The sequence below is a fragment of the Nomascus leucogenys genome, chromosome 20 (genome assembly GCF_006542625.1).
Source record: "Nomascus leucogenys isolate Asia chromosome 20, Asia_NLE_v1, whole genome shotgun sequence".
Lineage (NCBI taxonomy): Eukaryota > Metazoa > Chordata > Mammalia > Primates > Hylobatidae > Nomascus > Nomascus leucogenys.
Window position 1 is genome coordinate 4,152,712 of NC_044400.1, and position 25,688 is coordinate 4,178,399.

The 25,688-nt window shown below is 33.7% G+C and overlaps 1 protein-coding gene across 2 annotated transcripts in view; it reads left to right on the forward strand.

Annotated features, from left to right (window-relative positions):
- The window catches only part of ORC4 (origin recognition complex subunit 4), an 87,014-nt gene extending 62,159 nt beyond the window's left edge, over positions 1-24,855 (forward strand). Inside the window, exons 5-14 of one of the 2 annotated variants that reach the window (XM_003267628.4) lie at positions 1,251-1,326; positions 1,755-1,840; positions 4,738-4,786; positions 7,609-7,760; positions 11,948-12,121; positions 16,635-16,721; positions 20,846-20,954; positions 21,700-21,795; positions 21,880-21,947; positions 24,419-24,855. In XM_003267628.4, the coding sequence (XP_003267676.1) occupies positions 1,251-1,326; positions 1,755-1,840; positions 4,738-4,786; positions 7,609-7,760; positions 11,948-12,121; positions 16,635-16,721; positions 20,846-20,954; positions 21,700-21,795; positions 21,880-21,947; positions 24,419-24,607 (1,086 nt within the window). In that variant the 3' untranslated portion in view covers positions 24,608-24,855. The remainder of the gene's footprint in view (positions 1-1,250; positions 1,327-1,754; positions 1,841-4,737; positions 4,787-7,608; positions 7,761-11,947; positions 12,122-16,634; positions 16,722-20,845; positions 20,955-21,699; positions 21,796-21,879; positions 21,948-24,418) is intronic. The other variant, XM_030801012.1, reaches the window with a different exon arrangement.
- The last annotated feature ends 833 nt before the right edge of the window (positions 24,856-25,688 follow it).

Sequence of the window (25,688 nt, forward strand, 5' to 3'; positions counted from 1 at the left end):
GAATAATTCATCAAAACATAAAATATTTTATGAAATAAAACAAAATCGTAACCTAGGAAAAAATATATTAAGCAAAATATCAAGAGATAGAGGAAAGAAAATACCATGGATTGCTAAAAAAAAAAAAAAAAAAAAAAAAAAAAAAAAATTGCTGAAAGCACTGTTTTGAGAGACCAACTCTGTATCATCTAGGGATGTACTCTTATTATACTGTCTGACCTGATCCAAAGGTGAAGAAGTACCTCTATACAGTCCTTTAATGTTACTTCTCATTAAATGTCACTTCTCAGTTGGGCTATTACTGGTAGTATGACAGGTGATATCTTGAGATTGTCTCCTTTTCAGAGGACCTAGAATTCCATATGCTTTAAAAACCATGCAGGTATAACAGGAAATTTTTTTTATTTTTGGTATCTTGTTATGAAACATATGTAATTTAAAATGAGGATCATATTTGCTTTTTTCCTTTTAGATAAGGTGTTGCAATGACAAATAAGTAGCATATTGCAAATACAAATAGTATTTTGTTTTGGAAAATAGTTTACCAGTTGTCCCAGTGCCTTTGTTGAGTAATCCTTTTTGTCCTAAGTTTTGATGCCATCTCTGTTAATATTTTGTATATACAACTGCTCTTCCCAGTTCACTTATTTATGATAGTACCTATATTTTAATATTGGAAGGAACAGTCCATCTTTACTCTTTAAAAAGGTTTTTGGCTTTTCTTAATTACGTTCGTTTTCAAATTCTTTAAAAAAATGAATGCATTGGTAATATGAAGAGATATATATGATATCAAAGTACAAGAGCAGTACAATGTTATTTTAAAAAGTATGCTGCATAGAAACCTTTAATTCAATAGGCTTTTAACTGATTACAATGGCATTTAGTAGAGTAATTGTCAGAGAGATGTGTAATGTACTAACTGAGACATGAAGTTTATAAGGGCCATGTCACATGTTTAATGTGACATGTAGAGAAATATTTATTTTAAAACTTGGCTGTTTCTAAATTTGTATTAAAAGTTTGGGTAGGTGATTGAGAGAATATTGTATCAGTCCTGGCTCTTGTTTCTTAAAAAGTCAGATATGAGATGTTCTAGTTAAACCTTTTATCTGTAAAGAATTTGAAAAATTACTTGTTAAAAAGGTCAATTTATTTATATTCTGTTCTTACCACTTGTAGTTTAAAAAAGAATATGGACTTCTTTTTATCTTTTACCTATTATTATTTCATAAACTTTTCATATTTAGTTAATAAATCATGCTTTGAAAGAACTCATGGAAATAGAAGAAGTGAGTGAAAATGTATTACAAGTTCACCTAAATGGTAAGTATGCCATTATTTTGCCATTGGAGATTATATAAACTTTGTGGGGTTTTTATATGATGAAACTAAATTCACTTGTATATTTCAAATCCATTTTAATAGTTAGATTTTGAAAACTAGATCCATGTTTTACTTAGCACACCATATGCAGCATTTTTAGAAATTAAAATAATAATAATGAGTCTCAGAAGGACTCTGGTTTTTGTGTCTTTTTGTGCCTTTTGTGTTTTTTTTTTTTTTTAATCATTCTAATCCCAAGGAGGATTGTTTTTTGATTCTACGGAATGTCTTTATTGCTACGTTTTAAGAAGAAAGTGATATGAACTAACAGGCTTTGACTGGGAAGATTTACTTAACTGGACAACAACCTGCCATATCAAATACATGTTTCATGTTAATTAAATACTTTTAAATGGACTTTATTTTAGGACTGCTGCAGATCAATGACAAAATCGCCCTAAAGGAAATCACAAGGCAGTTAAATCTGGAAAATGTAGTTGGAAATAAAGTTTTTGTAAGTATCATTTCAGTTATTTTATTAAATAGACTTTAAGGTAATGTGTTTATACCATATATATTTTTATATTTCTGGAAGGGTAGGGAGAGGTTCAGAAATTCTAAATAGAAATATATGAGATTCTTTCATAAAAATGTGTAATGTATAGGATACATTTAGTCATTAAGTCTACAATACTTGGATTTTTTCATAGTAGGTTATACTAGCTATAAAATAGCTAAGAAACCCAAGTTTATGTAGGTATTCTGAGTTTATTTCATTTTCTGTAAGGTGAATACTTTGATTCTGTATCTCTGGAGATAGATGAACACATTTTTAAAAATACCATGCTCCAGCAGCCTATTTCTACGTTTTTGAGACTTAAGTAGCCTGCATATAGTAGAAAATGTGCTAAATTTGAAGCTGCTGCAATAGGTGGGTTTCAGTCATGCCCTACAACCCTTTGACTACCTGATAATCCCGAGCTAACAAGTATCTCTGAATTCAGATTCTTTACGTGTTAATTGGGTGTTATTTTATTATCCATACTTCACAGGATTATTTTGAAGAAGAAAGAAAACATTACACATCATTTAACTTAAAAAATAATTTGCTGGATGGTAATGTGCTGTACAAATGTCAGTTATCTTATTCTGCTTTCAGAAATTTATTCATACTTCATTATCATATCATCTTATAGTCTCAGGACAGTGAACAACATCAGTAAAAGAAACTGACTTGAAATGTTTTGAAAGTTGTATTAAACTTTTACCTTTCACCTAATATATAGGGCCTAAGGAAAACATGATAATTTAATTTTGCAGCCACCTGAATTTTCATGATGAAATTGCCTAGCCTCATACTGTTTATGCAGTTGGAGTGGATTATATACATTCCAACTTCATTTTCTGGTTACTGGTGACCATGCAGTGGCATCACTCCAATTTCTGAACTGTGTGCTTTGTGCTGCAATGACACTGCCATAGTTGTGTAAGACTCCTAGCATTTATGAGTTTCTTTCTTTAATAATCTATAAATTATTAATTATATAATCTATAAAATTATTAATTATATAATTATATAATCTATAAAATTATTAATTATATAATTATATAATCTAATTCTATAATAGGTTATATCTATATAATTATATAATAGATTATTAGTTTATTATATATAATTATAGATTATATAATCTAAATTATTAATATATTAATCTATAAAATAATATAAAATATTAATCTAATCTAAAAGATTGAGTAAATTTGTCTCTTCCAAAGTCTGTAAGTCTTTGAAGTGCAATTTCAAAATGCCCCATCTATAAATCTAATATTCTACCTCATGTTTAGAATGTGATATTGAAGTTAGTGGCCTATACTGAGCCAAAGACAGTTCTTATTAAGTTTGCTCAGTTTGGCTTTTGGTTCCCAGTTGATCTGGATAGGTGTTTCTGACATTTTTAAATGTTACATATTCATATTGGTTTTATGTGAAATAAAAAGCACAATTTTTTATCATTCTGTTCTAATCTTCGCTATTATTATCACATACAGAGATTATTAGTTTAAGTTGTATCCAAAAATGTTTTGGCTGTGTTTCAAGTAAGCATAGCCAAACATGATACGATATACATAAATTCTTCAATATACTCTTGAATAGAGAAATACTGCTATAGAAATTATTAGTTTAATTCCTTCATTATATAAATTTGGCTTCTGCTCAGAGAGCATAATTAGGTTGCCGAAGGTCATAAAATGGCAGAGGCTGGACATTATAAGAACCTGAGTCACTTAATTCAACCCACAGCTTTTCTGGTTTGATATAAGCAGACATATATATGTATATTATACATGCACAAATACATATTTATAGAAGCATATACTTAGTATCAGATATCATAATCTTTTAAGCAAAAAGCCTGAAAGACAAGCTATCTTTGAGTAACTGACCACTGATTTCCCAACAGATTGTCTCTTTGAGGATTTGTTATATTATGGTAAATTATGGATAACACCTCTTGGTCTGCCTGCCTTGGAAATAGCATAACAACATCACAATATTTGAAAGTTTTAAAACCTTTATGCTATTTTTATGTTAGATCTCTCAACTGGAGAATGAATAAGTGTGTTTCTTTTCTCCTTTATATCTCCTCAAATTTAAAGTTGGCTGTTTCTTTTAATTATGAACTCTGAATGAAGTAAAAATTAATAATTTTAATGAAAAAAATATTTTAATGGGGCTTCTACCTGCAATCTGGAGCACCTAGATAATGCATCTACTGCATTAAGTTTCATCAAGAATATTTAATTGTATCCAAAAATGTTTTGGCTGTATTCCAAGTAAACATAGCCAAACATGATATGATATACATAAATTCTTCAGTATACTCTTGAATAGACAAACACTGTTATAGTATCTAATGTTTCAAAAAAGCCTTTTCTTTTTGTATCTCATTTAAATTCATGGTTATTTCTTTACCGGTACAAATTAGAGACTTGCAAGACCCCATTGTGTTTGAAGACACAAAGTAGAATCCATTTCTAGGTCTCAAACCGTATTTAGAATATGGCAATTCTACAAAACGACCTTCAAATAAAGTTAACATTCTTTCAGATTTTGTCCGGAAAATATAAAATTTCTTACTTTTCTTTTTCTTCTTTGACTGTTTTATCCTCAAGTTCTAAAATATAAAATTTCAAAGATGACATTGTAATTGCCATTTTCAGTGCTGTGCCATCTTTGCTTAAGTGTTTAAGTTTTAGATAGGAAGTATAGAGACACTCAGCAGAGTCTGGGCAGTGACTCTAATAACAAGAAGATATACAGTGTTTATTTAAAATCTGAGAATCAGACAGCCATCTTTTGTTCTTTATTTCACTAAACTTTTAGTCATTTTATCTCATTTTGTTGTTCAGGGAAGCTTTGCTGAAAACCTTTCATTTCTTCTGGAAGCTTTAAAAAAAGGTAAATATTAACATATTCAGCCGTTTCAGAAGATATGTTTTAACTTTATTTTTTCCCTGATTATAAAGGTAATACAAACTTTTGCCAAAAAAAAAAACTCTCATGAAATACAGAAACATTAAAAAGAATACAATGTTCACTGTATTCCCACCACTATAACAGTGATTATCTCAATTAGCATTTGGTTTCTTATCTTTATTCAATGATATACTGATCTTTATATCAGTATATTATTGATAGAGATAAATGTAACTTTTTACAACAATAAAATTATTTTCCCTATTGTTTCGTAATCAGCAGATTTTGATCTGCATCATCATTTTTATGGTTCTTGTTTTATAAGGTGCTATTTATTAATCACCAATTACGGGCTTTTGTTTCTGATTTTTTATAATTAAGAAGAGATACTTAGATGATCATCCAGATAGTTCCTGGGATAAATTTCTGTGGATAGAATTCTGGGTTAAAAGGCACCATCTTTAACATTTAAAAACTACCCTAAAGGTTTAATTTGTAAAAATATTTGATAATACCTTTTTCTTCACAACCTCAAAAACAATTACTATTTTTATGTTTGCCCATATAATAGAAAAACTTTCATCTCCTAGTTTAATTTTAATAGTTTTGTTCTTTAATTTGCATAATTCTGGTTGCCTAATTTGCATAATTCTGATAGTGGTGATGCTTGTCATTTCATATTTTTATTGACCTTTGAAATTTCGTGGTTTATGTATAGTCATGTGCCACATAACAACCTTTAATTCAATGATAGACCACATATGTGACAGTGGTCCTATTAGATTATAAAACCATATTTTTACTGTACCTTTCCTGTGTTTAGTTACACAAATACTATTGTGTTACAGTTGCCTACACTATCCCATTGTGTTACAGTTGCCTACACTATCACATGCTCATAGGTTCATAGGAGCAATAGGCTATGCCATATAGCCTCGGTGTCTAATAGGCTATACCATCTAGGCTTGTGTAAGTACACTCTTAGGATGCTTTTACAATGATGCAATCACCTAACAATACATTTCTCAGAACGTATCTCTGTCATTAAGGGACACACGACTGTATTTCCTGTTGGGTCTTTGACCTATTGTGGTAATGTTTATCTTATGCGTATTTATCGGAATTTTTGTGTTTTATTTTTCTCTTCCCTTAAGTTTGGTTTGGACTTTTCTGCTGATCTAAAGTTTTATGTTTTCCACATAGTTAAGTTTATCTAGAAAGTTTTTTCTCTCCTTCAGATTATAAAAACATTGATCCATCTTTTTATTTAATATACATATATTTGTAATTTATAATTTGTTTGGAATTTATTCTGATTTTACCTGTAAAGTAGGGATCTAACTTTGAATAGACTAATTTTCCCCGCTGATGTATAATGCAATATTTTATCAAATACTAAAATTCTATATTAGTACATAAGTCTCTTTCTAGACTTTGGAGTAATCCCTTTGGTTTTGTACCAGTATTAAGTCATTTAGGCTACTGTATTTGTTATTTGTTGAAATAAGTCTTTCTTTTATCAGATATTTGTTTCACTTTTTAACACAAATATTAAGGCATTAACCCTAAGGTAAAAGGGATTCTTTTACTAAAGTTGTTTCCATTATTGAAGTGAGAAAAATGTAACCAGAGGGTGATGTGGAACTTTCCCCATGAAAAGCATTGTAGTTGAAATGCTAAAAGTTGTGCTTCAAGGGAGTTTAAGTGGCTTTAGTTGAACTTTATAATCTAAAAGTTTGTTTATAAAAAATATTTCTACAAGAAATGTACCTTGTATTTCTACTAAATAAACAACTCTCTTTTAAAGCATTAGTTTTGTTCATTAATTAGTGACTCCCCTTATATTTTAATCTTAAAGTGTTTTGGTTCTGTGTAGGTATAGAAAACTGTCAATTTTATAATCATTAAATAAGAATTATATTTACGTAATTATAAAAATAATAGTCTTTAGTCATTCAAATGATTTTTGACATTTTTCAACAACAAACTCTACTAGAGTCTAGGAACTAGACTGCACTTTTTATTTTTTGGAGATGCAGTTTCACTCTTGTTGCCCAGGCTAGAATGCAATGGTGTGATCTCGGCTCACTGCAACCTCCGCCTCCGCAGTTCAAGAGATTCTCCTGCCTCAGCCTCCCAAGTAGCTAATTTTTTTTTTCTTTTTTTATAGCAGAGATGGGGTTTTACCATGTTGGCCAGGCTGGTCTTAAACCCCTGACCTTAGGTGATCCACCCAACTCGGCCTCCCAAAGTGCTGGGATTACAGGCGTGAGCCACCATGCCCGGCCTAGACTGAACTTTTTTTTTTGAGATGGAGTTTCACTCTCGTTGCCCAGGCTGGAGTGCAGTGGCACGATCTTGGCTCACCGCAACCCCTGCCTCCCGGGTTCAAGCAATTCACCTGCCTCAGCCTCCCGAATAGCTGGGATTACAGGCATGCACCACCACACCCGGCTAATTTTGTATTTTTAGTAGAGATGGGATTTCTCCATGTTTGTCAGGCTGGTCTCGAACTCCCGACCTCAGGTGATCCACCCGCCTCGGCCTCCCAAAGTGCTGGGATTACAGGCGTGAGCCACCACACCCAGCCTAGACTGAACTTCTTGAGAGCAGTTGGGGCTGTCTTTGTCCTTTGAATAATTTTTTTCTGTTGAATGAACGTATATGCATCAGTAAATCCCTTACCCAAAGTAGGCTATCAGAATGTTTATAGAATTGAGTTTTAAAAACTGAATAAATAGTTTGGAAATTTAGGAAAGATGGATATAATTTCTTATTAATGTAATGCTCTTATTTTATCTTAGGTGACCGAACTAGCAGTTGCCCAGTGATCTTCATATTAGATGAATTTGATCTTTTTGCTCATCATAAAAACCAAACACTTCTTTATAATCTTTTTGACATTTCGCAGTCTGCACAGACCCCAATAGCAGTTATTGGTCTTACGTGTAGATTGGTAAGTCTTTCTCTTCATTAAAAAAATTGATTATAATATTTTAAGATTGAAGCTTAATTGCTGACACTACTGGTCTTTTTTCACTTATTTAGGTCATTATATTAGGCATTTTAAAAATTTTGTTTCAGCAGTGCCTGGTGTATTTGTCCTGCTTTTCAACTCAAATTGAGGAAAACAGTTTAATAGTTACCTTAGCCCATTAATGAATACCTCCCTCCTCCCAGTGAAATTACTGAAGAAAAAAGTATGAAATCAGATTATGCTAATAAATATAATTTCTACATTATCAAGTAATGAGGCAGTTAAATAATCTCACCACTGTTTGAGAAAATGTAGTAATAGCTTTGAAGATTTTTTTCCGTATTTTGAAAAGGCTTGAAATCAACTCTAAGTAATACTATTCCAACTTTCAAAGTACACATCTCCAGAAATGGAAAAGATTCTACCAAGCACTGACAGTAGCTAATGGCCTCTTCATTCCATGGGATATTTTAGAATGATTTTAACTATAGTCTTAATATCCCTATCACTTTGCTTTGTGAAGGCTCTGTACATATTGAACCATGTGTACCTTTGGACAGCAGTACAGGCCTTTTTGTGTTTACCTTCTTACACACTTGTAGTATGAACTTCCTTACTGAATTCAGGTAAAACTGGTATTGAAGAGTGCCTTGGCTCATTTTGTGTTGCTATAACATAATACCAGAGACTTGGTAATTTTTAAAGAAAAGAGGTTTATTTATCTCACAGTTCTGCAGGCTGAGAAATTCAAGGGCATGGCACTGGCTTTGTTGCAAGGGTTTTCATGCTGCATAACATGGTGGAAGGTCAAATGGGGAATGGATATGTGCAAAAACGAACCAGATAGGAGTTGGAACCTCCATTTATAACAACTCGCTGTCTCAAGAACTAATCTATCCCCATGAGAACAAGAACTCACTCCAGTAAGAGGGCATTAAATCTATTCATGAGGGTCCACTCCAGTGACCTCCCACTGTTGCATTGGCAATTAAATTTTAGCATGAGATTTGCTGGGGACAAACCACATGCAAACCATAGCAAAGTTGTCTCTTTTCTCATGCTATGACTGCCATGCCTCCATAGCTTTCTTGCGATCCTCTTCCCCCTCCCTTCTCGGCAGACGTGTCAGGCACATTTACACATTCACATCTCCTTTCCTACAGCCCTTTTTCTTTTTCAGAAAAGTGAAACTTTTTACTAATTCATATTTCAACAGTCCTCCTTCCATTGCTGTTTCTCTACAGAGTGACTGTCATTTGCCCCTCCTTCCCTGTGCTCTAGAGCTTATGATACATGGCTTTAGTATAAACACCCCTCATACATCACTGACTGGTGCTCCACATATCTTTATTACTCCTTGCCAAAAGCAGCAGGCTATGACAAGGATCAAAGAAGCACCCTCCTTGTTGCCAAAAAAAAAAAAAAAAAAAAAAAATCTTCCTTTGGGTGGAAGTGGCTGTGGTGAGTGTTGTTGACCCAATGACAGACCAAATAAAATGCCAGTAACTTCTTAGCAGTGTTATCAGATGTTCTTTTTTATTGTATATATATAATTCTCCAACTGTGTAGTTCTTTCAAGTGTAATGTTTTTTCTTTTTTTTTTTTTGAGATGGAGTCTTGCTTTGTCACCCAGGCTGGAGTACAATGGCATAATCTCAGCTCACTGCAACCTCCACCTTCCAGGTTCAAGCAATTCTCCTGCCTTAGCCTCCCGAGTAGCTGGGATTACAGCCACACACCACCATGCCTGGCTAATTTTTGTATGTTTAGTAGAAATGGGGTTTCACCATGTTGTCCAGGCCGCTCTCGAGCTCCTGACCTCGTGATCTGCCCCCCTTGGCCTCCCAAAGTGCTGGGATTACAGGCGTGAGCCACTGCGCCTGGCCTCAAGTATAATTTTATCTGTGTATCCATGTTTATAGGGAGAGAACAAAAGGATAGAGGGAGTAGTGACTTTGCCAGCAAGCATCTTCTTCCCCATTGGGAGTAATTCCATTTTTGTTTTTTGGTTTTGTTTTGTTTTTACTAGTTCCTTTATGCCCACATTGCCAACTTCTGTCATTACTGCCTGCTACAAAGACAGTATTTACTTCCATCTCTTTTCATTCCCAAATTTAGGGTGTGAATTGTTGCTTGTATAGATTATTACTTCCACTGTCTACCTATATGGGTGACCTAGAACTCTTTCTTAATAGAAAATAAATGTGCAATATCTGAATCTCTGAATATAACCTTTCTTGTCTTTTAATTCTCATGCTGGCACTATACTTTTCTTTGACCTCATAAAAACATTCACAATTTTTTATTCACCCTCCCGCCTCCTACCTCAGGCTATTAGTCTTTCCTATCCTCCCTCCCAAACTAAGCATGGTGCCATTTTGATCACTTGAATTCTTTCCTCTATATCATGATTTCTTCACGTAGGTATTATGAGAGTCATCTGGCTAGATGTGGAAATGTATACTTCTGGGCTTAAACTACTCCCCTTTTAAAAAACTTTGTAACATTTCAACAATATACATGGGAAAGAATAAATAATGAGCCCTGAATTCACTTCTCCACTCATTGCCAAGATTCAATTACTACAGACTAATTTTATTTATCCTCAGCGTCTCCTTTCATTCCTGTATTATTTTGAGGCAAAAACTAGGTATTATATCATTTTATCAGTAAGTATTTTAGAATCTATTTTTAGGAGATAAGAGCTCTTTAAAAATATATTTCCCTAATATAATTGTTATATTAGCTGTAATTCCTTAAAGTCATCAAATATGTCACTGTTCATATTTGGGGTTGGGGGCTTTTTAAAACAGCTTTATTGAGATGTAATTTATACCATACAATTTACTCATTTAAATTATACAATTAACAAGGTTTTTGTTTATTCATAGAGTTGTGCATTTATCACCACAGTGTAAGAGCCACATACCTTTTAGTGATCACCCCAAATCCCCTGTTCCCTCCCAAGCCCTATGCAACCACTAATCTACTAATCCACTTTCTGACTATATAGTAATTTTTGAATCATACAACATATAGTTTTGTGTGACTGGCTTCTTTAACATGTTTTCAGAGTTGATCTGTGTTACAGCATATATCAGCCCTTTATTCCTTTTTATTGCCAAATAATATTCTGTTGTATAGATATACCACACTTTGTTTATCCATTCATCAGTTGATGGACATTTGGGTTGTTTATATTTCTTAAGCTATTAAAAATGATACTGCTGCAAACATTCACATAGACTTTTTTTGTGGTTATCTGGTTTCATTTGTCTTGGTTGTATACCTTGGAGTGTAACTTAAGTAATATAATATATATTATACTATACTGTATATATATAGATGTATATATACATATATAATATAAATTTTATATATATTATATATTATGCTATGTACTGTAATATATTTTGAAAAATTGCTGAAGTCCATTATTAAAAAGAGATTTAGGAATGACAATTCCTGCAATATATGTGACTTAGGAAGACAACTTACCTATTGTGCTTTTGATGTCTTGGATAGTTTGAATGCCTATCAGTTTTGTGGAAGTATTTTCTTCATTTAAGAACACTTCGTATGTCCTTACAAGCAGTACATATTAGTTATCCTTTGGTTTTTAGTGTTCTTTGACAGTAAACTTGATTCCTAATTTCTTTTTAAGGAAAAATAGCACAAATACAAATAGAGTCTAAAAGCATTACATAAAAAAAAAAAAAAAAAGCCGGAAGATAACTTACGAATGCCATGTTGCATTTTTGCCACTTTTGTCTCCTAAAGTTGGTTCCTGCGCCTATCATGCTATTAATTTTTTAATCTCAGTTCTTCATAGAATGTACAGAATTCCTTATTGACACTCTTGGTGTTACTGTGACATATAGCTATTCAATATTGTCAGTTTTTTTAAACGGTCATGTTGGGTCTTGGAATGTTAGATTAGCTGAGAGTAACATGGTAGGAAAAAGGCGTGACATCACCAAGCTAGCAGATGCCTGGAGGTGGATTATTTAGTTTGCATAAAATGGTTTAAATGTTTAATTATGTATTGTAGACTAAACATTACTAATTATAGGTGATAGTTTACTTATACCTCTAACATTGGTACAGTGTTTTTGTTTTTTTTAAAACATTCATCTTCTTTATAGAGATTTCTGTTTGTTTTTAAGGATATTTTGGAACTCTTAGAAAAAAGAGTGAAGTCAAGATTTTCTCACCGGCAGATACACTTAATGAATTCATTTGGTTTTCCACAGTATGTTAAAATATTTAAAGAACAGTTATCTCTACCTGCAGAGTTTCCAGACAAGGTTTTTGCTGAGAAGTGGAATGAAAATGTTCAGGTAACTTAAAGGCAATAAAGCTAAATGTTCCTTGCTATATTATTTAAAGCAGTTAAAACACAAATTTTAGAAATTAGTAAATTAACACAAAGTTTCTAATATTGCTGAGGGATAACGCTGCAGGAATACAAATTATATACTTTTTAAAAATTTTCTTCTTATAACAGACAGTTGAAATGTCATATGTCCTAAATTCTATCTCAAAAGAACATCACAGTTAAGCTTTAGGATTTATGTTATTAGTTTGAAGTAAACTTTAATAAGGCTTTAGTTTTATCTATATGTGGTTTATATTTTAGATAATTTTATTTTATATATTTTACATATTTAGCAATAATAATAAATAGTAAATAATGATAAATAAATGTTAGTGATTCATACCTATTCTGTGTGGATTTTTTTTTCTTCCAGTTTTCATTAGCAACTTCAGCTTTTATTTTGTTGGGCCTTAAGAGGCCGTACAGACTGTGGCACCTCTGGTTATATTATCTAATAGGTGATCACATCTCACAGTCCCTGGAGACCTGAGAGTCTTAGATACAAAGGCAGGTTCATAATGTTGTTTTAACGATTTGCCACACCTTTGAGACTATAAATTTACCTGTGCTTAAAATATTCTCAACACACTAGCATTTTAATCTTACGCTGTCAAAAAGTTTCAGTTGGCAAAGAGAAAGGAGAAAGTATGCATGTGTGTGTGTATTTAATAACATAATTGAAAAACATCGTTAATGAATAAGTCCCTTATGCTAGAATCTCAAAAAATATTGGCCCCGTGGGAGTGGGAAATAATATAGAGTCCCTGGCTCTGACGGAATTGGGAAAAACTGATTTATAATGTTAAAATACCAGTAAGGATAATTAGATCTTTGACTAGAATTACACAGTCTATATTCACTGACTCTATAAAAAAGATTGTTTTATTTTAAAGCAGTAGTGGTAGATTTTATTTTTACCACGAATTTTTTAAATACTAATACTAAATTGGAAGCGTTTTGCATTTAGTTTGTTCTTTAAATGATTATTGTTTTGATTATTAAATAGTCTGCTCATGTAAGCACTATTTTGACACATTTCATTTTTTTAAATATCATAAAAGTTTATTGAACAAAATGTAATCAGTGCAAAAGAATACATGATAAACAGTGGAAGTTTCCCTTAAGACTATATCAATTCTCCTTTCTTCTACTATGGAATAATTACTTGGTCTACAACATTGCAGAGTTTACATGCATATGCTAAATATGTTGTTTTTACATAAAGGACTCAAAGCCTACATATTTTTATATTACTTTTTTCCCATTGTTATGATTGATAATTCCCTGTTCTTATTCTTAATAGCTGACATTATCTTTAAAATTCAGATATTATGCCTTGATATAATTAGGTATGGATCCTCCCTTCCACTCAGTCTTTCCTGAGACTCTGATATTTCAATTACCTGAGGCAAGTGTCTTTGATACTGTTTCTAATTACGAGATTCCATCTATAGGAGCACATTCTTTGTAGTTGGTACTCCCCCATTGTCCCCTTTTACTGGGGTCTGGTGTGGACCAGACTTCTGGATCTTCAGCTTTTAGATCTACCTTTCAGTGCCTCACAGACTTTCATCTTCTGCACCTTCTGAACTGATTGTCTTATTCCACCAGTATGTTTTTCTGACTGTTATAGAGATTCAAATGTAGTCTTTCATAGTATTTAAATGTCTGTACTGTCCATGGGCTTTTTTGTTTCCATACCTGCTCACATTTAATCTTCCAAAGGTAACTACATGGTCCAGGTTACACTGTGCCATTTTTCATCCACTTTCCTTCCCAACTGTGTTGCATTCTGAGCATCTCAAATTGAGTCTATAAATAAAGAGGATGCTGGGAGTTACTGGTGAAGAAGTATAACTGCATGACTTAGAAAATGGTAACCATGTGTTAGTAGCGTAACTAATCTACTTTCTGGACTTTTGTTGCAGACCTTAAATCCCCTGAATGTGAGCACTATCTTGTCATCATTTTGACAGTCGTTAATAGTCAGTTTCATTAAGTAGAACCAGCATCACTGGTGTTTGTGTCTCTGAGTTCTAATATTTTCTTCCCCTATCCTAATCATCTTGTGCCTTTCTTTGGTATGTGAATAAAATGAGCTTCACTTGAAAAATCTGTCAGCACCATGGTCAGAGTCCCTGCCTTGTGGAGTAGGGTGGTAGCTGCATTAAGGGAGCTATTCTTTCTCTTAGTGCTGATTATCCAGGAAGTTATTTTTAATGGCAAGATTAAGCCAATAGCAGTGATACAGATAACAGGTCACACATGGAACCTCATCCAAGAAATATCTTCAGGATAAGATTAAACCTTAGTATCCTGCCTAATTTGAAGGTTTGTTTTAGCCCTACTTCAAATGAGTCAAATAAGCAGAGTAGACTCTATCTTAGCATGGCAGTATAAGAGGGATCCTTTAAAAAGAACATTTAAAAGAATCATACCTTATTCTCCTCAAATGAAATCTCCCAAAGTACTGTAGCTTATGTGGTTGTTGATAATAGCCTTATCCTCAAATAGGGTATAGTGTTTGAATCAAGATGGAATTAAAAATATAATGAACAAGGTTAGACAATTTTTTTTGTTTAAATGGCTCATGTAGATAAGGTAGGCATTTTAAAAAGCAGAATAAGTAATTATAGAAGCAAGAAGGTGATAGCTTTTAGAAAGAGGGGGAATTGGAGTCAAACCACTAAAAGAGATAAAGTAGGAAGGTGGAGTATAGAAGATTAACCTTTGAAGCATCATGTCAAAGAGAGGCAAATACAGGTTTTAAAAGTAATTGATTCTTGCAGAGAAAATTTCTTCAATTTTGTCCCAAGTGATTTTCTTTAGTTTTCCTGAGTGCTCCGATTTTACCACATCAACTTTTACAAGTTACAGATTACAGAAGCCAAGACTATAGTTTGCCTGCGATATTTAGCCACGTATCTTCCATATTGCAATTTTAAAACTGTGGAAAAGCTAAACAAATTTTTTTTTTTAATTTCCAAAAGGTATTACTTTGTTTTTTTTTATGTTCACCCTGTGTACTTCCAAGGATATTCTATCGTGTTTGTGATAGAAAAAGATACATATAGTAACCAGAAGTCCTTTAAAATACAAAGAGAACACTAGAAACAATAGCAAGGGAGTGGGAACTATAAGATAATGTATTTCCTGAGAGTATAAAATTTTATTCCAGTAGACTAGAACTTCTGAATCTGGTCTTCTTAGAGTGGACAAAGTAAAGACATATAATTACAGCTCTAGAAAATACAGAAATGCTTAGTTTTCTCGGCTTTTTTTTTTTTTTTTTTGAAAAAGAATCCTTATTCCATGCAGATGATTTTTGAAAAATTATGTCAATCTTTTCCAGGTCTTTCTTGGCTCTGCTACCTCTAAATTTACTCTTTTTTCATCTAATCGTTTCTTCACTGCCAGTGTTCCTCACTTTCCATACAACCCTAATTACTGCAGTCACTTGCCTCTTTAAATGGTACTTTCTCAAAGGGCCCTGGTGATCTTTGAATTTCTAAAGCCATTAGCTTCTTCTCAAATGTATCTTAATTTTACAAAGTAGTTTATATTGTTGAACCTCACTTCTCTCTTAAAACTTTCTTCCCCTGTTTTCTAGATCTCTGCTCCGTCTTCGATTCTCTTCCAGTCTTTGGTATCTTTCTTAATTTCTTAGTTTTTCTCTTTTCCCACCTACTACTTAAATATTAATAATCCAAGATTCATTTTTTGACCACATTTCACTTTTCACAGGCCATTTTGTTTCCCATAGATCATCTTTGGTTTTTATCTTCTACCTTTCAAACCCTTCCTTCTCTTCTGCTACCAGTTAATTCTCTACCAGATATATCTCCTATAAATGTCTTAATTCTCTTTTGTCTTCATAACACTCAGATAATTCCAACCCACTTTGCCTCTTGTCTGGACAGCTACCTCCAATTAGATTTTTCTGCCTTTTCTTTTTGTACATTCACTTTGCCAGTAACTGAAACTCCAGTACGTGACTACTCATTTTCTGCCAATGTATGATAATTTTCCTGCTACTCATGCTGTTCCCTGTAACTGGAATGCTCTTGCTTCTTTTTTAAATCTCTTGTCTCATCCAGTTTAAGCATTCTTTGTAATGCTTTACCTTGTTTCCCTAGGTACAGTAACTCATGCACTTCTGTTTTTGTGCTGCATTTTGTTCATTTCACTAGTATGACTATGTAGTAGTTTCCCTTATTCAAGTACGAATTTGGGGTTAGCAAGGATTGTTTTATCATTGTGTTTATTGAATTAACATAAAGAACAGGATAAGAAAATCAGTAGACTGGAAACTTTATTTTGGTTTTAGTGTTCTACAAATAAGACCAACATCTATTTAATAATGAATTAATATTAGATAGAGTTAGTAAGGTACACCAACCAGTAAGGCACAGGATTATATTTAGGTTTTAAACTACATCTTTCCTCAATTTTGGCTTTTTTTTTTTCCCCTTTAGTATCTCTCAGAAGATAGAAGTGTGCAAGAAGTACTACAGAAGCATTTCAATATCAGCAAAAACCTGCGGTCATTACACGTGCTATTGGTTTGTATTAGTTTTGTTTTATTGCTTGTTGCTTTGTTTTTGTTTTTGTTTTTGTTTTTAATAGTGACAGGGTCTCACTTTGTTGCCCAGACTGGTTGTGAACTCCTGGCCTTAAGCCATCCTCCCACCTCTGCCTCCCTAAGTGCCAACATTACAAGCATCAACCGTTGTGCCCAGCCTACTTTTATCATTTTCTATCTTTCATTAGATAATTTTTTATGGGAATTGATTAAACCTGTAGGTAAATTTTGGGAGAATCGACATGCGTTGTAACACTACATCGAGTGTTCCAGTCTCTGAATAGGGTTCATATCTCCTTTTATTTGATTTCTTGTTTGATTACTTTCATCAGCATTTTATAGCTCTTACTACACAGATGATGTACATATTTAATGTGTATACCAATATTTAATTTGTTAGAACAACTGTAAATGGTGTTTTGAAGTTTTGGTTTCCCACATATTCATTTCCCGCATATTCATTACATATAGAATATGTGATTGATTACATATCTACACATTAATATATAGAAATGTGATTGACTTATAGTCTTTGCTGAACTCACTTATTCTAAGAGGTTTTTTAATAGATTCCTTGGGACTTTTGATGTAGACTATTACATTTTTCACAAATAGTGACAGTTTTTTTTCTTTCCAATCTGTATGCCTTTTATTTCTTTTCTTGCTTTTTTGCAATGACTAGAATTTCCAGTGTTATGTTGAATTAGAGCAGTGAGAGTGGACATCCTTTCTTGTTCCCAGTCTTAGGAAGAAAGGATTCAAACTTTTACCATTAAGTATGATATTAGCTATAGGTTTTTTATACACGTTCATTATCAGGTTGAGGTAATCCTCATCTGTTTGTAACTTGCTGAGAGTTTCTTATAAGTGGGTGTTGGATTTTGTCAAATGCTTATTCTCGATCGTTTTGCATGATCATATTTCTCTTTAACCTGTTGATATATTTGATTACATTATTTTTTGAGTGTTGAACCGGCCTTATATACCTGGAATAAATCCTACTTGGTTATGATGTTTTGCCAAGTAATTATATCTTAAGCTTACATAATACCAATACCAATATCAAACAATAAGTACTTAATTGTTCTGAAAATTAACTTTCTTCACTAAGAGTATTTGGTTTTAGTCTATTATTTCCAGAAAATTATGGCAAATACCTTTGAAAGACAAGATAGTTTTGGTTTCATAGAAAGGTCATTTTTAATAACAATAATAGAATAATAATGACAGTAGCTACCATTTATGGACTAGCATATGAGCCAAGTACTGTCGATACTAGTAGTACCTATATTATGTCTGGCCATTGGAATAATCTTATTTTTTATTCTTACCCCGAAAGAAATTGAGGCTCCTTAAAGCTAAATAACTTGCCGAAGGTCACACTACTAGTAGATAACAAAGCCAGGACTTAATCCAAAGCTCTCTGGCTTCAAGTTTGTGTCCTACTTGGCTGTATGGTTCACCCATGTTTATATACAAGTTTTCTTTCCTCATTGCTATTTTTGCTGAGGAAATTTAAGTCTTTTTAACCCTATTTACTTTCCCTCTATTGTCAAAAACATACTGCCATTTTCAGCAACAGCTGTCTTTATCATGAAGGAATTGGGGGACTAGTAATTTTTAGAGGAGGGGTGTGTGTGTGTGTGTGTTGTGTATATATATACACACACATCTCCATCTGGGAAAATATCTCTGCCTCAGTATTGTCAATATTAACGGCCATTGTTCTGCCATTTTTCTATTACATTTTTAATTCATGGTAATGAATTAAATAATGGCTTGTTTTTTGTCATATGGGATTCTACTTTGAGGGCTGCTTACTCATATTCTTAGCTCATCCCATTATTTGTTGTCATTGTCTTACTGTGGAAGCTTATTATAGATTACAGATTTTTGGCCTCTCCAGTAACCAGAGAAATACTACAATTAAACTTTTTTTTCTTGCCAATCTAGTGGGTGTTAAAGATTATGCTTGACGGTATCATGACTGTGACTATTAATATTTATTGCTGCTGCCAACATAAATATGTGTAAGTGCTTTGGAGAGCAATTTAGCAAATTAGGTAACTAGAGAAACATATTTATACTAATTAGAGAAACTCTAGTTACCTAATGCACAGGAAGACATGTCCAAGGTTGTGTATTGCAGTCTTGTTTATAATTGGGAAAAAAAAAAGAAATGACGTATGTCTGTCAATAGGAAATTAGGAAATGAATAATTGTGGATATTTACAAAGAAATATAACGAAAAAATGAATAAACCAGAATTGATACTGCCTCAGCATGGGTAAAACCTCACAGTGAAGAGAGTTGTGAAGATACAATATATTTATATAAAAGTTGAAAATTACTCTGTTGTATAATACATGTATATGTAGTAGAAGTATACGGTATTAGGTTGGTGCAAAAGTTACCATTACTTTCAGTGCCCAAAATGGCAATTACTTTTGTACCAACCTAATAGTATAGACATACTTGGTTGTTTTATGTGGGGAAGAGTAGAGTCCAATCTGGAGGAGATGGGCTTCAACTCTAAAATCATATTTCTTAAGCAGGGAAAGTAGTCATGGATATTTATTATTGTCTGTTGCCTTTGTATATGTTAAAAACAATTTCTTATGCCTTTGTGTCCTCATAGCTTAGCTCCCACATATCATATCAGTGAGAGCATATGATGTTTGGTTTTCCATTCCTGAGTTACTTCACTTAGAATAATAGTCTCCAGTCTCATCCAGGTCATTGCAAATGCTGTTAGTTCATTCCTTTTTATGACTGTGTAGTATTCCATTGTATATATATACCACAGTTTCTTTATCCAATCATTGATTGATGGGCATTTGGGTTGGTTCTACGATTTTGCAATTGTGAGTTGTACTGCTATAAACATGCACATGCAAGCATCTTTTTCAAATAATGACTTCTTTTCCTCTGGGTAGATGCCCTGTAGTGTGATTGCTGTATCAAATGGTAGTTCTACTTTTAGTTCTTTAAGGAATCTCCACATTGTTTTTCAGCGGGGCGAGGGATAAAAGACTACAAATATGATGCAGTGTATACTGCTCGAGTGATGCATGCACCAAAGTCTCACAAATCACCACTAAAGAACTTACTCATGTAACCAAATACCACCCATACCACAATAACTTATGGAAAAATGAAGTTAAAAAATAAAAATTAAAAAAATTCATAATTAAAGGAAAAAGGAAAGGAGAGAGAAAGGGAGGGAGCACTGGCAATCTAGGTCCCAACCAGTAGGAGAATGAAGGACAAGGATTGCCAAACTCTCTGCCCAGCTAATCAGTCGCGCCCTCGCCCTGGTTAAGGTGGAGGAGAGTTTCTTGGATAATTCTATCCCAAATATCGCATGGCACATACTACTAAGAAAGTATTTATTGTTTATTTGAAATTGAAACTTAACCAGAGGTCATGCATTTTTATCTGCTAAATCTTCTAACCCTAAATGACCAAATTTAACTTTCATGAAAAATACAAATAAAGAAGGAAGAAAGGAAATCTTCAAATACTTGAGTAGCAAGTCTGGTCCAGGACCTCTGTTCATTTTTGAACAGAGAAGCAGCACAAGAGAAGGAGACTGTGTTTTCAAGGAGAGTTATTCCTGAGTGTAAATGTGCTATTTTTTTTCTTTTTTGTACAATTGAACATAAAACAGCTAACTTCTGTCTAAATTAATACTAACCTGGCTGGATGATTGGGTGGTGAAAAAGTTAACAAGTAAGGCATAGATCTGCCTTTTGGGCTTGTGTTTGGGGCTTTTATTAGTAAGTATTCTTAATTATTTTCAGTTTCTTCTCCTTGACCTACTCCTCTTTAAACATTGTTCTTCCGAGCATTAAGTAAACAAGTTATGCAAGCGGGATGGGTTAGAGAGAGCAGCAAGAACTTTTTTTATGCTTTACATCTGCAGTTATGTGACACACAAATTGAAATACTGTATTTTAATAGAACTGAATTTGAGAATGCCTTCCTAAGCATTAATATTTACTCTCCCTTAAGAATTAACTATACAAATTCAGAAGTTTTGCACAGTATCTCCAAAATGCCCATGTAAATACGTAATTGTTTTTCTGATCCACCTTTCCCCAGATGCTTGCTTTAAATCGAGTAACAGCATCACACCCATTTATGACTGCCGTAGATCTAATGGAAGCAAGCCAACTGTGTAGCATGGACTCGAAAGCAAATATTGTACATGGTGAGAACGCAGCCTTATTTTTTAAATTGTGGTTTTTAAAACTTTGAATTTAGATAATGGAATGTTTTTAAAATTACAATTAACATGGGCATAATGCTTTATAAAATACTTTCGTATCCGTATAGCCTTTAACTTAGTCCTTTTAAAGGTACTATCACTCCCATATAAAGTGAAAAAAAAATTGACGCTCTGCCTCTTTTGCCACATTGGAAATCCAGGTAAGACTATGTTGCTGATGTTATCATTGTATCAAGAGCTACTGAAGAGCATTCGCTGGGTTTCAGCCATTTTGGGTTCGTTATTTCCTTTTGCAAATGTAATGAACCTTTTCCTCTCCGGGGAAAAAAGGAATACACAAATTTGGATATGATTTCCAGGAGTTTAGGAAGTCTCTAGATCCTACCCAAAGGCCCTATGTGATTTAAGTCACATAACAATTGAAGTTTATTTTGTTTACTGTGGGCCATATGGTGAGTGCCTGATAATATTTCGCTAATCTTTGTGACATTTCTAAAAATTTAAAAATATCCTTATTTTGCAGATATGAAAAAAACTAAGCTCAGGGAGGTTAAGTAACTTAAATTTATATAGACAGCAGTGATTGAAACACATTGAAATCTAGAAGAATCTTGACCTTCTTCACCCCTCAAAACCATAGATCTTTCACTATATTGTATTCTTTGGAGAACAGTTATTTCAGTCTTATGTATCATTAAACTGATAGTTTTTTTCCCTTTCACTGTAGGTCTGTCAGTCTTGGAAATCTGTCTTATAATAGCAATGAAACATTTAAATGACATCTATGAGGAAGAGCCATTTAATTTTCAAATGGTCTATAATGGTGAGATGAGACTTAAGTAGCTTTTTTCTGACTCTTCCCCACTGCTTATTTGAAGGTATAATGTTGTCATTGCTTTCTACTTAGAGTTTCAGAAGTTTGTTCAAAGGAAAGCACATTCTGTTTATAATTTTGAAAAACCTGTTGTCATGAAGGTAAGATTTAGTTTGCTGTTATTTTTCTACAGACAAGTATATTTTTACATCCAATTTGATTATGTATTAAAATTGCACTTTCATTTTTAAACATTATTATAGAGATTTTTTTCAAAACAAGATTATCTAAAAATGAAATATTGGAAAAATCTGAAGGAGCGACCAGTTGTTTTAGTTTGTGGAGGTATACTGCCCTCTGCTGTCTCTTCAGAGCAACTGCATCCCGAAAACAACTATTCAGTGTAGCGTGTGATATAACCTTTCCCGTTCCAACACAAGGATTGGCTTTTATAATCTCAGCAATAAAAGGAGAAAAAAATGAAAATTAGAGCCATTAAGAAACTTAAAAGACAAAATCTCACTGGCCTGTGAGGGCATACAGAGAAAGTGTTATTTGGGGGCCGAGTCATGAGTTTTACAGCTTCAGGACTTCATGTAGATTACCATTGTCCACTACAAAGATTATGTGAGCCATGTAATGTAGTTCCAGATTTTCTAGTACCTGTAAGAAAAATAAAAAGTGTAAATTTAATTATATATTATATTTAATGCAACATATCAAAAATGTGTCATTCTATAATCATTATAGAAGAACAGTAAGGTATTTTACTTTCTTTTGAATTAAGTCTTTAACATTTGGTGTACATTTATACTTACAGCACATCTCAATGGCCTAAATATTTACTGGAAATTCTTGCTGTTTAGATTCCATAAAATGTATAGCTGAGAAAGTAAATTTACATTTTGAAATTGTTTTAAACATGCTCGGAATTTTCTAATAGAACGAAATATCCATTTTTAAGTTTAAATAAAAATTGAGTCACACATTGAAGTGCTCAGTAGCCTAGTGTGGACAGTGCAGCTCTTGAAGATTTTAAGGAAAGAAACTTTTCATTAAAACAGTGGATTCGCCAAGTCCGTTGGCATCCCTTATAGGCCCTAGTAATCAGAATTTCATTTCTTGTAGCAACAAAAATGAGTACAGAGCATCGCCATTTCTTCAAAGAAACAGGAAAAGGATTTTACAATGCTGGAGGGTTTTTTTTATTCCCCTAGTAGTCTTATTTTGTGAGAGTTGTGAAAATGGAAAGGTTACCCAAGTATTTAATTTTTTTTTTTTTTTTTTTTTTTTTTTTTTTGAGATGGAGTCTCCCTCTGTCGCCTACGCTAGAGTACAGTGGCGGGCGCAATCTTGGCTCACTGCAACCTCTGCCTCCCAAGTTAAGCGATTCTCCTGCCTCAGCCTCCTGAATAGCTGTGATTACAGGCGTGCACCACCATGCCCATCTGATTTTTGTATTCTTAGTAGAGACAGGGTTTCACCATGTTGGTCAGGCTGGTCTTGAAGTCCTGACCTCATGATCCACCCACCTCGGCCTCCCAAAGTGCTGGGATTACAGGCGTGAGCCACTGCGCCCGGCCTGCATTTAAATTTTCAATAATTTGTAGCTGCTCATTTCTGAATTTTCAATAATAAAGTATTTTGCTGTTTAGAAATGTTTTAAATCTGCACATTTCTATTCAGCTCTAACACCTGCAGCCTCCAGTATTTTCTGATTTTCAGATATGAAGGTATCTAAGCTGTTTCTCTATCAGAAGAATTTACGTGATACATAGAGAATATGTTCCAGTGGTGTTTTTTACAGTGAGTTGTAAGAATATAATAGAATCCTCAGGAATCTATTTCAGTGTATCATTATTTAATGGTTAGTATATCATGATTTAATGGTTTCAGTTTTTTTCATAACCTAATAATGTACCTAACACAACACTCAAGGTTAGAAAAGATATAATAAGTGAATATTAAGGATAAGAGGAAGCAGACAGGAAAGAGCCCTATTAAGATGGGGAAGATGGAAGAAGATTGTGACAGTCTCAGTCAGACTTCTTAGAGGAAACAGGAGCCTGTCCCCTCTCCTCCATGTCCATACCACCTTGCTGCATCCTTTACTTACAGGATCAGCTGAATATGCCTAGTTGACTCAAGGGTCTTTTTCTGCCTCCCTCTTTGTTACAGTTCTGTTAACTTTTTACATAGCAAAGCAAAGATAGAGACAGACAAAATATAAATGCAAATCTGAGTAGCTTAGGGAATTGATCAGAAAGTCTTATCTGATTCTTAGGTTTTTACAGAGAACTGGAAACACTTCATTTATTAAAGTACTAGGAGGAGCTATGATAGAATATGAGGCTAGGAAGAAAACCATATTGTATATATTGAATTAAAGTTTGCCATGTTTACATTCAACAATATATGGACAAGTAAGTGTGCACTGACACTGTTTTACCTGATAATACGAGTTTTCATGGGGTTGTGAGAGTTTTTTTTAATCCTATTGATTGTTGTTACATTTTGCTTCCCAGTACTCTGTTCTGCAGCTGACCAAAACGCTAACTGTTCTCTGGGAGAGAACAGGAGAGTTGTCACTCTCCTCTCCTATTCAACCTAAACTATTTCTTTCATCTTTCAGGCTTTTGAACACTTGCAGCAATTAGAATTAATAAAGCCCATGGAAAGAACTTCAGGAAATTCACAGAGAGAGTACCAGCTGATGAAACTGCTTTTGGATAATACTCAAATTATGAATGCTCTACAGAAATATCCCAACTGTCCTACAGATGTGAGGCAGTGGGCAACATCCTCACTAAGCTGGTTATGAATATAACCAGTGACTTTAACTTTGGCATTTCATTCATACTTCTGTAGAGAACGAAAAACTTGTCCATTAACGTGATACGCTAAACATTCTATAAACATTTTTGTATTTATGTGAGACTTGCACATCTGCTGTCTTGGCTGTGTCTTGCCTTTTAATCATGAACAGTTACATGATTTATAATTTCAGTGATTGAGATTACTTTGTAAGTAGCTGTTCAGAAGAATAAAATATGACTGTTTTAGGGACTAGACCATGTGCTTTTTTAACACATATATATAATGGTCTATTTGAAGAGCTCACTTCAACCTAACAGCTAGATGTCTTTACAAACCTTAAACCAAAGGAGTAAAAAAACAATGGTAAGCACCGAAGTATAATAAGTAACCTTTGGTACAGCAGGTTTGCTGCAGTGTTTTTTTCTGTCCACATGCAAATTTTGGATTCTATCCCAGACCCAGGTTTTCTAGTTCAGGAGACTAACCAGCTTAGTCAGAAGATGGTTCCATGGAAGAAAAAGGCCAAGGAGTTTGAAGATTTTTCTTCTAGACATCTCAAAATGTGGTACTCATACCATCCACATCAGAATCCCTTGTAGGATATTTTTTTTTTTTTTTTTTTTTTTTTTTTGAGACAAGAGTCTCGCTGTCGCTCGGGCTGGAAGGCTGGAGTGCAGTGGCGCGATCTCGGCTCACTGCAAGCTCCGCCTCCCGGGTTCACGCCATTCTCCTGCCTCAGCCTCCCGAGTAGCTGGGACTACAGGCTCCCGCCACCTCGCCCGGCTAATTTTTTGTATTTTTAGTAGAGACGGGGTTTCACTGTGTTAGCCAGGATGGTCTCGATCTCCTGACCTCGTGATCCGCCCGCCTTGGCCTCCCAAAATGCTGGGATTACAGGCGTGAGCCACCGCGCCCGGCCGGATTTTCTAAAATTACAGATTGTTGAGCCTACCATAGGTCAAAAGGATTGGAATTTGCCTTCTTAACAAATACAGTCATGGCACCACATAGCATTTTGGTCAGTGACATTGTATATATAAGGGTGGTCTCATAAGATTAGACCATATTTTTACTGTACCTTTTCT